The 16767-nt window shown below is 41.1% G+C and overlaps 1 protein-coding gene across 4 annotated transcripts in view; it reads left to right on the forward strand.

Annotated features, from left to right (window-relative positions):
• lnx1 (ligand of numb-protein X 1) overlaps window positions 1–15181 on the forward strand; it is a 43589-nt gene extending 28408 nt beyond the window's left edge. For 3 of the 4 annotated variants that reach the window (XM_077534022.1, XM_077534021.1, XM_077534026.1), the window contains 9 exons: window positions 279–532; window positions 3731–3862; window positions 8184–8392; window positions 9773–10177; window positions 11187–11321; window positions 11390–11567; window positions 12820–13066; window positions 14368–14526; window positions 14592–15181. In XM_077534022.1, coding sequence (XP_077390148.1) covers window positions 279–532; window positions 3731–3862; window positions 8184–8392; window positions 9773–10177; window positions 11187–11321; window positions 11390–11567; window positions 12820–13066; window positions 14368–14526; window positions 14592–14727 — 1855 coding nt within the window. In that variant the 3' untranslated portion in view covers window positions 14728–15181. The remainder of the gene's footprint in view (window positions 1–278; window positions 533–3730; window positions 3863–8183; window positions 8393–9772; window positions 10178–11186; window positions 11322–11389; window positions 11568–12819; window positions 13067–14367; window positions 14527–14591) is intronic. The other variant, XM_077534023.1, reaches the window with a different exon arrangement.
• Window positions 15182–16767: the final 1586 nt, after the last annotated feature.

Consider the following 16767-nt stretch of genomic DNA (forward strand, 5'->3'; position numbering starts at 1 on the left):
GGTTTGAGATGATTGTTTTTTTCTTTAAAACCTTCCTTTGGTTTACTGAGTGAGTTTTGGTAGGTCGTGTTCATGACCCGTAAAATACATAACAGGAAGTCTGCTCACCATTTTTTTCCTGTGACCTTTTCATTCCCTCTCATGAATTTATTGACTTTTACTCACCGCCAAAACTGCTTCGGCACATTATTCATTACAAAAGATTCCTGAAAATATCACCGACGCGTAATTTGTCCGACATACTCGATAATTGTCTGACACGCTCTTTCCCGATTCAGGTGTAAAGGCGCCTCTCACTATGGGCTCTCGGCGGACAGGAAGCGGCGCTCTCAAGAGGGCGAGTGCACCGACAGCACGTCGGAGCTCACCATCGCCACGCTGCCCGGCGACGGCCCCGCGTCCGCCGCCGTGGCCCTGCTGTCAGACGAGGCGGGTCTGGTCAACCCGGCCTTCGACGCCAGCATGGAGGAGCACAGCCAGTCGGGCAGCACCAGCAGCCTGGCGGCCCGCTGCAGCAGCAAGAAGAGTGAGTGTGAGTTGCGCATCTTGAAAAATTCAGCCCCCGAAGACGGTGTCACTTAGCCGCATGAAATTTGGTAGGTGTGTCTATCACAAGTAGACGCACAAAAAAGTCTCAAGAACCTTTGCCCAAAAAATTACAGGAAGATTGTCATTTTTGTTCAAAGAAGCTGTTTTAACAGTGCAAAGGCCCGAAAAGTTTGCTCAGCTGCTATAGTAATTTTTGGAAAATTCACCCTCTGAAGGTAGTTTCACTTAGCAACATGAAATTTGGTAGGCATGTCTAGCATGAATAGACGGCCAAAAAAGTCTCAAGAACCCATCCTCACAAAGATACCGGACCTCTGAAGAAGCCATTTGAGTAGTGCGAAATTTATTGGAAAAATTGCTCAGTAATCTCAGTCTTCATAATTTGGGGAAAATTCAGCCCCCAAAGGCAGTTTGACTTAGCAACATGAGATTTGGTAGGCGTGTCTAGCAAGAGTACACGCACAAAAAAGCCTCAAGAACATATGCCCAATAAGATACAGGAAGTCTGTCATTTTGGTTCAAAGAAGCTATTTTAGCAGTGCAAAGGTCCACATGAAATTGCCTGAAAATTGTGCTCAGTAACCCCTATGGTAATTTTTGCAAAATCCAGCCCCAAAGACATTTTCATGGAATGATGTGAAATTTGGTAGGCATGCTTATCGTGAGTCGCAAGAGCCCAGTCCTGAAGGGACAGAGGAAGTTTTGTTTTTTTGTTTGATTGTGTGTCTATGTTTTGCCACTCAATTCAATTTAGAAAATTCAGCCCCCAAAGACAGTTTCACATAGCAACGTGAAATTTGGTAGGCGTGTCTAGCAAGAGTAGACGCACAAAAAAGTCTCAAGAACCTATGCTCAATAAGATACAGGAAGACTGTCACTTTGGTTCAAAAAGCCATTTTAACAATGTAAGGGCCCTCATGAAATTCCTTTAAAATTATCTCGAACACCTCAGGTAATTTTTGGAAAATTCAATCCCTGAAACCAGTTTCACTCAACAACATAAAATGTAGGGGGAGGCATCTCTAGCCCGAGTAGATTCACAAAAAAGTATCAAGAACCCATTTCTATAAACATAGAGGAAGTTACCGTAATAATTTTTAAATGAAGTAGCCAAGGGTCCTTCAAGGACGAAATATTTTGTTGGATAGTTACAAACCTTCAACTACGTGTACTACAAAAGTGAATGTGGTTATTTTACTCAACGAGCACGTTATGCAGTCAAGGAGCTAAAGAAGTTGATGGAGATGGAGTTTAAATATAGCCAGTGCTAGCATGCCTTTAAAGTGACAACATTTCCCACCTGAACGCAAGTCAAAAGTCCCCGCCCATAACTTGAGCGTTCAGTCATCGGGGACTCCAAATGACGTCGCGCAGCACTTTCCACCGCGGGCCGTCGCAGCCGTGCGCGTCACCAACGCTGAGCAAGCTGTCACGGCCAGAAGCGACCGCGGCTTTTAAAGAATAATGTAGCTGTCAGGAGCCATCGCATCTCCTCGGCTCCGCAGAGGGCGGCGAGGGAGCGGCGGTGTCGAGGCCTCACAGTGAGGGGGGAAATATGGAAATACGGAAGTTTTTTTTCTCAAACTTTTTTGAAAAATTAGACCTAGAGAATAAAGTTGCACAAGGTGTCATAAAGGTTCCAAAACCCAATCTACAAAGTATGAGCTTCCAACTTTAATATGGGACGGACGATCAATCAGCACATCTACAAAGAGATCCTGCTCACAATGCCTTGAGCATCTGACACTTCCTGGCAGAGAAGTACCAGGAGTACATGAAGGCGTGGCAAAGAAGCCTGGGAAAAGTGCGTTTGACTCCGGGAGGATGACTTTGAATGGGAAAACTTGTTCTTTGTAGTTTGAAAGATAACTTCTGTGACATCAGAGCTGCAAATTTTCTGACACAGTGTGTATAATTTGGAGAAGAAAAGTCAGAGAAAATAAGATAAGAAAAGAAAACTTTATTCGAGTAAGATGATTTGTAACTTCCAAATTCTCCATACTTTGTCAAATTATACTATGAAAATAAAGTCAACCTTACAAAAATGAAGTAGAATTGATTTTGGAAATAATTGTTTTTGTCTAATTTTTTCACATTTTTATTTTCAATTATACTTCTAGATTTAAAGAAATATATATTATGAGAACAAACCTGTCTATTTTTAAAATAAGATTATTATTTGACATTTTTAACTATATTTTAAAGTGGAAAATTCGTATTTTGCCATATTAGGTAGCGTTAGCTAGGTAATTAAATAATTAGCTAGATCATAAGTTTTTCTTTGCAATAGTTTATCTGTCCATCCAAAAAAAAAAAAAAATAGAAAATTATAATTGCAGTCATATTTTTACATGGAAAAAGTCAGAATATTAATACTAATATGGCTACATATACCCTTTTTTTATTTAAAAAAAAAAATATTGAAAATGCAAATTTTTCCTTGACAATCTGATATTCAATTTATCTCAACTTTATTTATAGCACACTATAACAACAACCAACGGCTTTAACAAAGTGCCCTACAATCAGATATTTTTTATTTAAGTCGAGCGCTAAAACTCTCCATAAAAGATATTAAGGTTCAAAAGAAGCAAAACCAATGTGAATATAAATACAAGGTTCCCCACATGCTCCAGAAAAAGCATTAAGTTTACATTTTTGCTGCACTTTACTAGAAACTGAGCCTGTCAGGGCGCACCTTTCAACATGGGGATGACAGTACGCACGGTCCGTTACATCCTGCTGTCGTTACGCAAGCACAGCACAGATCGGCTTGACTAATTGCGGAGCTGGTTGCTAGCAGGGCCTCTTTACAGAACAAATGCATCGCTTGGGCTTGTTGAACGCAGCTCCACAAGTGACGCTCAAACCAACAGCATGGAACTAAATTCAACTAAAATTGTGCATTTTCTATCTACTCAGTCAGCATGTATTATTCCACTTCTAACTGGTATTTTTCTATCACTGTTGCTGTTTGATTGAGCAGCAGATGTGTCAAAGTACTACCAATTGTTAGTATCTAGTCATCTGTTATGTATTACCAAGGAAGGTATCAGTGGTTACCAAAGGGTGACCAATCGGGTGCAAACGTCTGCAGCCCCTTTTCAGACATGTCCGGACATGTTGACTCCTCATGTCTATAAAGTCCCTCTCACCCTCACTCTTCAACTGCCTTTCCCAGTGCGCAGCCGTTCTTTCCGGAGGCTCAACCGGGCGTTCAGCGTCCTGCGGAGGACCAAGAGCGGAACCGCCGTCAACCACGAGACCTCGGAGGAGCGGGACAATGCCAGGAATTCCAGTGTGCCACAAGGAGGTACGCGTCAGCAAGTAGTACCGTTTGGGAATCCTTGTGCTTGTTATGCATTAATTGATAAGCTTTAATCTCTTGTGATTCTTGCTTTCAGCATTCCCACAACTAGATTAAGTGCAATTTCTGGAAAAAATGTGTGGGAATGCTGAAACCTGAATGCTAAGATTTGAATGAATGTGGAATGCTTATGAAGTAAATTGAAAGATAAACTTTGTGAATATCCATCCATCCATTTTCTTGACCGCTTATTTTTCATAAGGGTCACGGTGCTGGAGCCTATTCCAGCTGGCTTCAGGCAGTAGGCGGGGTACACCCTGAACTGGTTGCCAGCACTACCCACTGAGCCACAGTGGACTTGCTGTATCATTGTAGTGTTGTGAAATCGAATTGAAGGATTGCTTAAAGGATGGCTACATTTCGTCATGTCAGTCAATTAAAACCTGAAACTAGTCTGAAAACTATGAGTGAAAGGGTTGCAGGAGATAGGTTTAAGTAAGAAACACATCCATCCATCTATTTTTTTAACCGCTTGTTCCTCACAAGGGTCGTGGGGGTGCTGGAGCCTATCCAAGCTAGCTTCGGGCATTAGGCGGGATACAGCCTGAACTGGAGTCAACCAATCGCAGGGCACACAGAGGCGAACAACCATCCACACTCACAATCACACCTAGGGACAATTTAGAGCGCCCAATCTACCTGCCATGCATGTCTTTGGAATGTGGGAGGAGCCCGGAGAACCCGGAGAAGACCCACGCAGGTACGGGGAGAACATGCAAACTCCACCCAGGAAGACCGGAGCCTAGACTCGATCTTGCGTCCTCAGTACTCAGCCACCGTGCCGCCCCGTAAGAAACACAATCAAACAAAATTCCTCAACATTAGAAGTTTCAATACATTTACACTAGGAGAGCTTTTTTTTTTTTTTTTTTTTTTTTTTTTTAAAGCCAAGGTGGTCACACAATTGGCCAGCAAAGAGCCCACGGGGGTTAACTGCCTCATCTGCACTTTACGATTCCCCGAAGAGTGTGTGCATGTGTATTTGTGACGCTCCCCCAGCTGAAACAAGGACGGTGACACGGCTCCGAGCCCAAGCAGATGTTCCTTTTAATAATTCAGCTGCGCATTGCGTAAGAGTTGCATCGCGGGAGGCGAATCGGGACGTGGGGGGAGAGCGCTCGCCCGAGGCGCTTTCGGACAGGGACGGGACGGGATAACAGTCTTCCTTCATACTTTGATGGAATGTCCCTGTGGAGGAAGTCATGTGCAACCTGGTGGATCCATTAGTCTTTGGTGATGATTAACTTGAAAGTGGAAATGTCACATGTATTTTCAACGGCTATTTTGAAACAAAATAAAGTGTTATTGTTCTCTAAAATGGGTCACGACTTGCCAACAAAACTAGACTCAGTGCAATTTCTGGAGAAATTGTGAGGGAATGCTGAAAACTGAATGCTAAGACCAATCTCACGATGCTTCGAACCACTGGTGTAAAGTATACAAAAATGAAATCTTTTCACGTCTACTTTTATATGCACACCCTGGCGACGATGCGGCACAGTCATCTTTGAGGGAAGGATGACAAACGACCAGGGAATGAATTGCCAGCGGAGTCGCTGATTAAACATTCCTGGGCAGGGACGATACAAGCAGAAACACAAGAGCGATAACGGAACAGTGCGAGACGTGAGCGGAGTCGGGAGCCTTACATAATTGCGGCCAATATAACTCCACGCTCTCCACCTTGAAGCAATGCGCGCGCAAAATATTGACTCTGGAAGTGCAACGCGAGCGAGGGGGGACGGACGACGCGCCGCTGAGGGATGAGGACACATTTTTCATCTCCAGCCGGCAAAACAGAAATAAAAGCGGGGATGCATCATTTCTGTCGTTGAGGGCCCGTGGCGGCTGGCTAAAATCCACCTCTGGCACGCCAGGATGTGGCAATTGGATAAAACTAACAATTCATTTTTTCGATGCAGTGAACCCGTGTTTAGCACAGGCGAGGTGTTCCAGACCCACACGTGATAGATGAAAATATGTGATATAGAGAGACCGTATAATAAACATTTTTCAAATAGTTTTAACCCTTCCACATGCTTTCGACACTTTTTAAAGGATTCCTTAGCGACCTTTCTCACCATTTCGCAGTTAAATGGCCCATTTTCAGCTAATGCTATAAATAGGTCAGTAAAATTGATAGTATTGCTCGTACTTTGCCTTCCTTCAGTGTTCTTACATGCTGTACGTGTATGACAAGTGTGTGGATAATTTCTGTGTGTGAATTTGCGCATCTCTTTATGCGTGTCGGTGGCTTTGGATTGGTTTGGTTTCGATACTTTTATTTTGTAAGGAACTGTGTTGCCAGTTAGCTTGAAAATGTGACTGAGTTACTTTACTGATGACTTCATTTTAAAAGAAACTAAGTTACTTTACTGATTCATTTGAACTCATTTGCTCCCAAAAACGTATAAATATGTTTTATTTTAAATGTTTTAAATGTCCCAAATGTTGTTGTTTTTTTTGTTTTGTTTTGTTTTTATGCTAGAGCATAGAGAAGGCTTTGATGCAGCATCTCAACTACAGAGAACGGAGGGAAGCAATGGTAGTAATTACAAAAACGGCCATCAGGTGGCAGCAGAGTATAAGAGATCAACCAAGGCCATGTTGAAAACAAGCCGTTTCCTTACAATTCTAAACAGATTTGTGAATGAATAATGATGACACTGAGCTATATTCTAATGTTAATTGCTGCAAAACGGAAACAGATAGAAATGTACTTTTTTTTTTCCTGATGAAAGAAGAGATGCTAATCTTTCTTTTGGTAGATTCCATGTTTTTACAGCAAAAGAACACAATTTTCTGCGGTCCTTGCAAAATCCCGTAAAACAGCTGGGAGCGAAGGGAGTTGCCTCAGTGAAAATGGCTGGGTGTGAATGAGTTAAAAGTAACTAATTTACTGATTATTTGCTTTAAAAGGTAACTTAGTTACTTTACTGATTACAATACTTCATTTTAAAAGTAAGTTATTTACTGATTACTTGATTTAAAAAGTAATTTAGTTACTTTACCGATTCATTTTAAAAGTTACTATATTGATTATATGCTTTCGAAAGTAACTTAGTTACTTTACTGGTAACTTCAACACGTTAAGTCAGATCACTTTAATAGTTAACATTCAGCAGTTATCAAGAACCCTGTTTAACATTAAAATGCACCATCAAAAATGTGTCTTCTTTTTAGGTAAGTGCAGAGAGAGTTTGTGTTTTTAGTAAGATGCACCAGTAAAGGGTTCAATCAGTAGTTTGATAGCTTTATTTTCTTCTTTTTAGAAAAGTGCAATGCCAGTTTACATTGGCGGAGCGAACCACCACACTAGCCACCGCCAACATCTGAGGCAGGGATGGGCAACCACGTACAGCCTCGACCACACTCTGAGTGACCCGTTAATTAATTTAAAAAAATGATGATAATTTGAGGGATTTTTTTTTTTTTTTTTTAAACATACCCAAAAGAATTCTTCAAAAAGGCGCTTTTCCATGAAAAATGGATGGTAAATGCTGAAAGGGGCGACGTTTTCACTTTTCCAACCCAATCCTCTCTGGGAGCGCAGACCGCTGACCAATGAGGTAAAAAGTACGGGCCGCCGCCTCAGCTATTAGAAGCTTCTTGAATTTTGGATGACATGTCGGGTATATGTCGGAGTGTTCCCTCAGATTGCCCTACGCAAATCTAGCTTAAAAGCAATGTTAAGAATTATTTTGAGACAAATCTCTCCCCCATAGATACACTGTTGGAGACTTCATTTGTCCTGTGCGGGGACTAAGTATTGCACAGAATAATCAGAATACAAGTGTTCGTCTAAAAATGCTATCAGCATTCTGATAACAGATTTCCGTTGTATGAAAAATTAACCGCGCCTCCGAGTCAAATCCATCCAAATTGCAGTGTTGCACGCACAGTGAAATGAAGGATGTCTTTGTTTCTTTCCCAATCAGTGCTCGAAAACGCTTTGTTTCACAGCAACACTGGCGCGCACCAGCGGAGGAGATTTGTAGTTTGAGCCGGTTCCCATGCACATTGCATACAGATGTATGTGACTAATTGCACAAACATCAAGCGAGGACAATCAGCCAAGCGCCTTTTTTGCTTTTTCTTGGCTCCTACCGGGTTGTTTGAGTAACCTGAGGGAGTCGAGACAGCTGCTCCGCCATCTTCTCAAACTTCCTCTCCTGTTTAACTTGGCTTTCAAAATGTGTTTTTTTTTTCTTTCTTTGCAATGTACAGCTGGACTCCAACTTTTCTTCTTCCTTATTTTCTCCATCAGTGTTGGCTCTGCCGCAGCTCCACCACCTGATCCCCGACGGGGAGGTGACCAGTATTAAAATCACGCGCGCGGAGCCGTCCGAGCCGCTCGCCATCAGCATCGTCGGGGGCAATGAGACGCCGCTGGTGCGCATCCTCATCCAGGACATCTACAGGGAGGGGGTCATCGCCAGAGATGGACGCCTGCTTCCCGGGGACATGATCCTCAAGGTATCACCAAGATACACGAGTATTTTCAAGCTAACCTTAAACATTTCTTGACAATAATATATGTGAGTTCTAAACATGACATTCTGATTAATATTACTTTTGTGGAATAAGAGTTATGAAGCAAAATCCAGCCGTTTTTATCCATCTCAGGGGGCGGCCATTTTGCCACTTGTTGTCGACTGTAGATGACATCACAGTTGCTCAGGCAACGACCAATCACAGCTCACCTGTTTTCTGAAGCTGAGCTGCCTCATATTCCACTTAGGCAATATTATCCAGAATACCATATTTAGACCTGTGGGGCTGCATAGAACATATTATTATCAAAAATAAAATAAAATAAAATTGGGGTTGACTTCTCCTTTAACTGTTAAGTAGTTTCTCGATTATTTTATCGATTAACCGATGAGGTCAATTTTTAATAATTTCCATCCCTTCATTCAAAAATAGGAGAAAGTTTTCAAATGACAGTGCAGAAAATGCCCAAACGTTAATTATGATTCATTTCATTGTTTGATCATTTACATAAAATAAAAAATATGCATCATAAATGTTATTAAAATAGTATTATAGTCAAAATATTTTAAAACATTGATGTATGTAGGTAATTGAATAAAATAATTAAAATTAAATGTATTAAATCAAATTATTTGATACAATTTTTATTGCGTTAAATTCAAATAAAATATTAGAATAAATTTAAAATAATGATAATAATAATTAAAATGAAGTGTATTAGGGCTGTGCAATTAATCAGAATTCAATTGCAATTTCAATTATTACACTCCACAATTACAAACTCAGCATAATTGTTCAAAAATAAAAGATTATTAATAAAAATTTTGTGTTGATTAATTTTTAATATTTTCACCTTTTTTTTTCCATTTTCTAATGACTAATTTAATATATCTTGTTTAGTTTGTTTGTGTAATAGTGTTTCAAAGAAATGTATTTGTCTTAATATTTTTTACACGTTTAAAGGGATACTTGACTCATTGAACAATTTTCAGCAGTGAAAAGTTTTGTCCAGATAGGTAGGCTCACCTGTTTTCTGGGTTTGGTCAATAAACTGAGCCATGATTGGTTGTTACCTACTTCTTCAGCACAGGTGATGTCATCATCAGTCGACAGCAAGTAGAAAAATGTATTACTTTTTAAAGGTATTAATTGTACATGAAAAATAATGAAGTTAACACGTGTATTATTGACAAAATATTAACTTTTTATTGCTGAAAATGGCTCAATGAGTCAAGTATCCCTTTAAACATTTTCTTATTTTATACCAAAAAAACCCCAAATGATTGTCCTAATTGTGATTACAATTATTACGAGCAGCAATAAAGTGAATACTTGGTTCCTCCTTTTTGCCAAACGTGTCAGGTGAACGGCATCGACATCAGCAACGTATCCCACTGCTTCGCCGTGGCCACCCTCAAGCAGCCGTGCCAGCTCCTGCGTCTCACCATCCTCCGAGAGCAGCGCCACCGCTACCGCCACCCGCACATGGCCGCCGTCGCCGGGGGCCACCCGTCCCACGGCCTGCCCCACCACCACCCCTTCCGGGACGACAGCGTCCACGTGGTGCTGAGCAAAAGCGCGCCGGACGAGCAGCTGGGCATCAAGCTGGTGCGGCGGCCCGAGGAGCCCGGCCTGTACATCTTTGACCTGCTGGAGGGCGGCCTGGCGGCGCGCGACGGACAGCTGTGGGTCGGAGACCGCGTGCTCGCCATCAACGGGCACGACCTGCGCTACGGAGCACCAGAGCATGCAGCTCTGCTTATACAGGTTGGTGGAAATTTGTTGATGGAAAAAGAAAGGTGTTTATTTGTCTAACCGGGCCATGTCGTCAAATGGAATTGGCGTCCACTATTTGAGGAACTACGGTATTGCCGGTATTAAAGGTAATTGTAGTCATTTGCGATAATTGTGGTTGTCTACATTTGATTGCGCCGATTCCCTGACAGAGCCACGCCAGTCATCGTGCTGGCTAATGGCATTTAATTGCCGTGAAGTCGTTCAGGGTCTCCGGGCCTGAAGTTCAGACCGACTGGCTCTACTGGGTCCTCCCCGAGCCAGGCGCTTTCTGACAGAGATTAACAGCCAGCGGGTCTGAAATTAAATTAGGCCAATTAAGGCAATAATGGGCCCAGGACTGGCTTATTAAGGAGTTGAGCGGTGCGCTGTGGAGACTAGGGCGACTCTCAGAGGAGGGAAGGAAACCGAAACAGTTGGTTAGTCGTCAGGCAAAAGTGTGAATAAGTGCATGTGATTGGGAGCTCACCAGATGGCAAATGCAAATAAGGGTAGAGTCGTTTTAAAAAGTATCTACTCTGTGTAGTTTAAAAAAAAAAAAAAAAAAAAAAAAAAGCTCTCATAGCACAATCCGAGCCAATCAAGGAAATGCCAGCACACTTAGCCACTCACTTGTGCTCCTTACGGGAGTGACTTCAATAAGAAATGAGACTCAATTATATTACCATAAGCTATTTTAGGCTGAGAAAAATGGAGGGCAAAAGTAATGGGATTCGTCATTAAACCTTTTTAGAAGTTGTGATAGGCCCATTTGGTTTCTCTCTTTTATATATATATATATTATAATTATGTTAAATTAAATTATATATTAAAAAAAAAAAAAGGGAATTAAATTTTATTTTATTTTTAATATTCAACCAACCGATATCATTTCGTGTAAAGGAAATCTACTACCCTAATGCTAACATGTTATGCAAAACGTCATAGACAAGCTAATGTAAATTAGCATAACTAAAATGTCCAATCAAATCCCCTTTGCCAGGCCAGCGAGGAAGGCGTCCATTTCGTCGTGTCCCGCCAGATCTGCTTGCCTACGCCCGACATCCTCCAGGAAGCTCCATGGGCCATGGACGGCCCGCCGCCGTATTCCCCCGTTGACATTGAGCAAACGCTGGTGGTCAGCTCGCACACAAACACAACGATATGTAATGCGAATATGGCCTTAAATTATCGTTAATCTCGTAGGACTCGTGCCAGAAGCCCGCCTGCTACGAGAAGACGGTGACGCTGACCAAGGAGCCGTACGACTCGCTGGGCATGGCCGTGGCCGGCGGCATGTCCAGCCGTGGGTGGGACCTGCCCATCTACGTCACCAACGTGGACCCTGACGGAGTTGTAGGCCAGGAGGGTTCCATACGCAAAGGTAACATCGCCATCTGCACGCTTTGTTAAAAAGAAAAAAAAAAGTGTGGTACCTTAAATTTGTGATGAATAAAATAAATGTACATTACATTAGCATTAGCATTAACATAGCACCAGGAAGGAGGGGAACTGGCTGCGTGATCATTTTATGTCATTGGGTCATTTTAACCTAGAACACGTTTATCTCCCTTTTTTATATATTATCACCTTCCAAAAATAATGTACTCAGTCATTTTTGTCATTTTTTTTTTTAAGAAAACACAAAAAATTAAATCAAATACTACTGATTAATTTACATTAATAATTTCATTTCATGGTTAGAATTTTTTTATTTTTTTATTTTTTTGTTCCCTAACTTAATTTAACTGTTTATTTCACAATGTTTCATTTCCAATTAACTAATTTGCTCTGAAAAAACACATAACATTTAAAATATTACCATGGTCCCAAAGACGTGTTTATACGTTTTTTTACGCTAGCGCATACAGAATGCTTTGATGCAGCCTCTGAACTGAAGAGAACGCTTGAAGCAATGGTAGTTGTTACAAAAACGGCCAGCAGGTGGCAGCAGAGTATAAGAGATCAAGGAGGGCCATATTGAAAACAAGCTCTTTTCGCCACTGTTGTAAACAGATTTGTGAATCATGATGAAACTTAGCTATATTCTAATGCTAATTGGTACAAAACGGAAACAGATAGAAATATACTTTTTTTCTGATGAAAGAAGAGACTCTTTTATTTTGGTGGGTTCCATGTTTTTATAGTAATAGAACACAGTAGTCTGTGGGCCTTTCAAAATCCAGTAAAACAGCCAAGACTGAAGAGGGGTTGCTGCAGTGAAAATGTCTGGGAGTGACTGAGTTAATATATTTTTGATTTAAAAAAATGTGATGTTTCATATCACTAAGTGTAAAAAAACAAAAACACACACAAAAAAACAATAATCATTGTTGATATCTCATCATGAAATGCATTACTAACAATTGGTCTGCAATTATGTGACATTATTAAGCCAAGCAGAAAACTACTTTTCATTTTCTAAATGGGTCAAATTGACCCGCAACTTAACAGGAGGCTGAATAAATATTCATGAAATTTGCATATGCTCACACAGCAACCTGTCTCTCACACGCCAGCTCGAAAAACACCCTTTGCTCTTTTCAGAAACGCAGGTGGCGCTCGCTCTGGGCGCCTTTTGGAGGATGTTGAATATTTCATGCAGCTCAACCTTTTCCCCTCCTCCCTCCCCGTAGGCGACATCTTGCTGAACGTGAACGGCGTGGATCTGACGGGGGTGACGCGAAGCGAGGCCGTGGCCAACCTGAAGAACACCTCGTCGCCCGTGGTGCTCAAAGTCCTGGAGATGCGGCCCCCCGACGAGGGTCTGCCCGAGGGCGAGCTGCCGCCCTGCCTGGCGTCCTCGCCCGACGGCACCGCCAAAAGCCCGCTGCCCAACAGCGACTACTCCCCGCTGTGGGTGTCATGGCTGCAGCTGCCCAGGTTTGTCATTGGACATCGTAGAAGTCATTTGAAAAAAATATAATAACACCCCCTCAAAAAACACCTAAAAGACATTCTATGTCGCTCTTTTAAATACACAGTTCTATTTTGTTTTGTTTGGCAGTAAACTACAACTCAGAGTTAAATATAACTTCGTCTTAGCTTAATGCTATTATGGGAGCTAGCAGAAATTAGCATAGATGCTAATTAGCATTAGCATTAAGCTAAGTCGTTACGCTCTTTTAAATACACATACAGTTTAGCTTAGTTTAGTAGTAAACTACAACTAAGAGTTCAATATAATTTCGTCTTAGCTTAATGCTAGTATGGGGGCTAGCATAAATTAGCATAGATGCTAATTAGCATTAGCACTAGTGTGTTGTTACGCTCTTTTAAATACACATACAGTCGAGTTGAGTTTGGAAGTAAACTACAGCTAAGAGTTAAATATAATTTCGTCTTAGCTTAATGCTAGTATGGGGGCTAGCATAAATTAGCATAGATGCTAATTAAGATTAGCACTAGTGTGTTGTTCCGCTCTTTTAAACACACATACAGTCGAGTTGAGTTTGGCAGTAAACTACAGCTAAGAGTTAAATATAATTTCGTCTTAGCTTAATGCTAGTATGGGGCAAGCAGAAATTAGCATAGATGCTAATTAGAATTAGCATTAATGTAAGTTGTTACGCTCTTTTAAATACACATACAATTTAGTTTAGTTTGGCAGTAAACTACAACTAAGAGTTAAATATAATGTTGTGTTAGCTTAATGCTAGTATGGGTGCTAGCAGAAATTAGCATAGCTGTTATGCTAATAATAAAACTTCAAACAACTGCTAGTTTAATACATATCGTCGCTTAACTGTGAAAAATACTTATGCCCATTTTTGTCATTTTTATGTTTATGGGATGAAACTAAAAAAGAACCTCAATAAAAAACATTTTTTATGCAAATCAAAAATGTTTATTACAAAAATGCATGCTGGTTATATTAGCATCTGTTTGGTCCAGTGAATTATTACAGGCAATTTAATTGCATCGATGGTTCATAATTTGTCATCCTGTGCGTGGAAAACGTACCTCGTATCTTATACTTTGTATCCATAAAGCCAAAGAAAGCCAAAGAAAAAGCAAAAAACAAAACAAAAACATCCATGTGCGACAAACCCCATCGACTCACACCTCAAATTAAAGGCAATGACAACGGCTTTCCGGCTCCGCCCTTATCTTGCCAATACGCACGTTTGATGACACATTGACCCCAAAAATGTCCAGCTTGCCCCCTGTGCTTGATCCTGCAGGCACCTTTACAGCTGCAAGGACATCGTGCTGCGGCGGAGCATGTCGGGCAGCCTGGGCTTCAGCATCGTGGGGGGTCAGGAGGAAGTCAACTGCAACCAGTGCTTTTTTATACGCTCCATCGTCAAGGGCACGCCGGCCTACAATGACGGCGGGATAAGGTAAGACGCGAGGCAGATTTTATTTATTTATTTTATGGATCATTTACTGATGTGCGTGTTTGTAGGTGCGGGGACATCTTACTGGAGGTGAATGGAAAGAGTACGTGGGGCATGACCCACATGGCGTTGGTACGTCTCCTCAAGGAACTTCGGGGAAGGATCACGTTGACCATCGTGTCCTGGCCGGGAAGTTTGATGTGAAAGGACTTTTGAGTGGCGCCCTCTTGAGACGGGACTTTTTTTTTTGTCTCTGGGGACATGGACACAGAACGCGTGTGGTTCTACAACTGTAAATGTCAGGTGTGTATTAAAAAAAAAAAAAAAAAATGATTGAAGCACGAGTACTACATCTGTTATCATACAACACGTTGCCAAGTAGTCGTCTGTGTCATTTCTTTCGGATTTAAAGAAACAAAATGTGTTCATAAAGATGTTTAAAGATGCTATTTAAATAATGAGGTGACTTTGTGGAGGCCTTACTCATTTTCTTACTTTTAAGAGATTTAAAAAAACAAAAAAACTGACTTGGTTGCTGTGTATCCGTCGGTGGTCCTCGGAAGCCGTCCATGGTTTTGTGTCCGCTTTGGCCCGTGTCGTATATCTGATATCGGTACACTTGGTTCAATGGTCAATAAAAGTCATTTGAAAAACATGACGTCAGCAGAACAGATCACTTGCGGTTCTCATCCGATATGATTTATTTATTTTTTTTGTGTGTATGTGTATTTTAAAAGTGTGATGCTATGCTAGTAGATAACTGGTGACAACTGACAAAAAATAACTAAAAATAGAAAATGTCATCGTCCTTCGAGTCCACTTTAAAGGGGAAGTCCAGCAGAATCCATCTGTTTTTTATCCATCTCAGGGGGCGGCCATTTTGCCACTTGGCAAGGACTCAAGCCCAATAGGACCATATTTGGATGCCAAAGTTTTTTTTTTTTTTTTTTTTTAATCAATCTTTATTGCACAAATATTTCAAACACACATCTATATGTAAAACAAATATATACATGTGCGATTCGTTACGAAAAATGTTAATGCTGTAGAAATATATTAGATAGATTTTTTTTCTTACGCAGTATAAATCAGAATGTCAAGTTTTATTATGAACAATTGTTTTGACTTGAGCTGCCCTGCAAGTGTGTAATGTTTGCGCTCGCCCGCAGTCGGGAAGACGCCGCGTGCACCAGTCGACATTTTTTTTGCAAGCGCTCACCCGGGGACACACGCGTCCACTTCGCTCTTGTCACGCACACGCATGCATACCCTGACATTGACTTGCGAATAGAAATGCTGTGCACGTGGTCGCTTCTGACACCATTTGACATAAAAAGCTTCTGAAACAATTTGCCAAAAACTCGACAAGTGATCCCGCTTCTGAACCTATTTGTTTGAGAGAAGTCTACCCACTGTCCCACTTCAGAGACCGATTGGTCACACGACTCTACTAATCATCCCACTTCTTATATAATTTATCGAAGGAGCTACAGAAACAACTTTTGACATCATTTATCACAAAATTCTGCTAACCTATCCCACTTCTGACATATTTATCACTGACCTCTACTAACATCGTGCTTCAGAAACAATTTATTGTACAATTTGTCCCACTTCTGACACTGTTTTAATCACGCAGTTCTAATTATTTTGTCATAGAGCTCTACCTAGATCCCACTTCTGACACCTAACTGTATGAGTCACCCCGCTTCTGACACCATTTGTCACGGAAGTCCAACCATCCCACTTCTGACACCATTTGTCCCAGAGCTTTACCTACATCCCACTTCTGACACCTAACTATATGTACCATCCCACTTCTGACACCAGTCATGGAACACTAAACACCTCGCTTCTGACACCATATATTTCATAACTCCACTAACCATCCCACTTCTGACACGTTCATCAGAGATTTCAACATCCCATTTCTAGCAGCATTTTATCACAGATCCAACTTCTGACTTCAACCAATCCGACACTGCTTTTGACACATTTGTCATAGAACTCTAAAAATCATCCCACTTCTGACAGTATTCAGCATACATTATCTTCTCACCATCCTACTTCTGTCACCATTTGTCACAGAACTCTACTAATCATCCCACTTCTGAAACAACAGATCTCCACAAGCTATATCACCTTATAGAACTCTACTTAAAGCCAACTTCTGAAACATTTTTTTTTTTTAGAAAACTCTTAATCATCCCACTTCTGACACTTTCATAATAGATTTCAACATTG

This window comes from Festucalex cinctus, chromosome 10 (assembly GCF_051991245.1).
Source record: "Festucalex cinctus isolate MCC-2025b chromosome 10, RoL_Fcin_1.0, whole genome shotgun sequence".
NCBI classification, from domain to species: domain Eukaryota; kingdom Metazoa; phylum Chordata; class Actinopteri; order Syngnathiformes; family Syngnathidae; genus Festucalex; species Festucalex cinctus.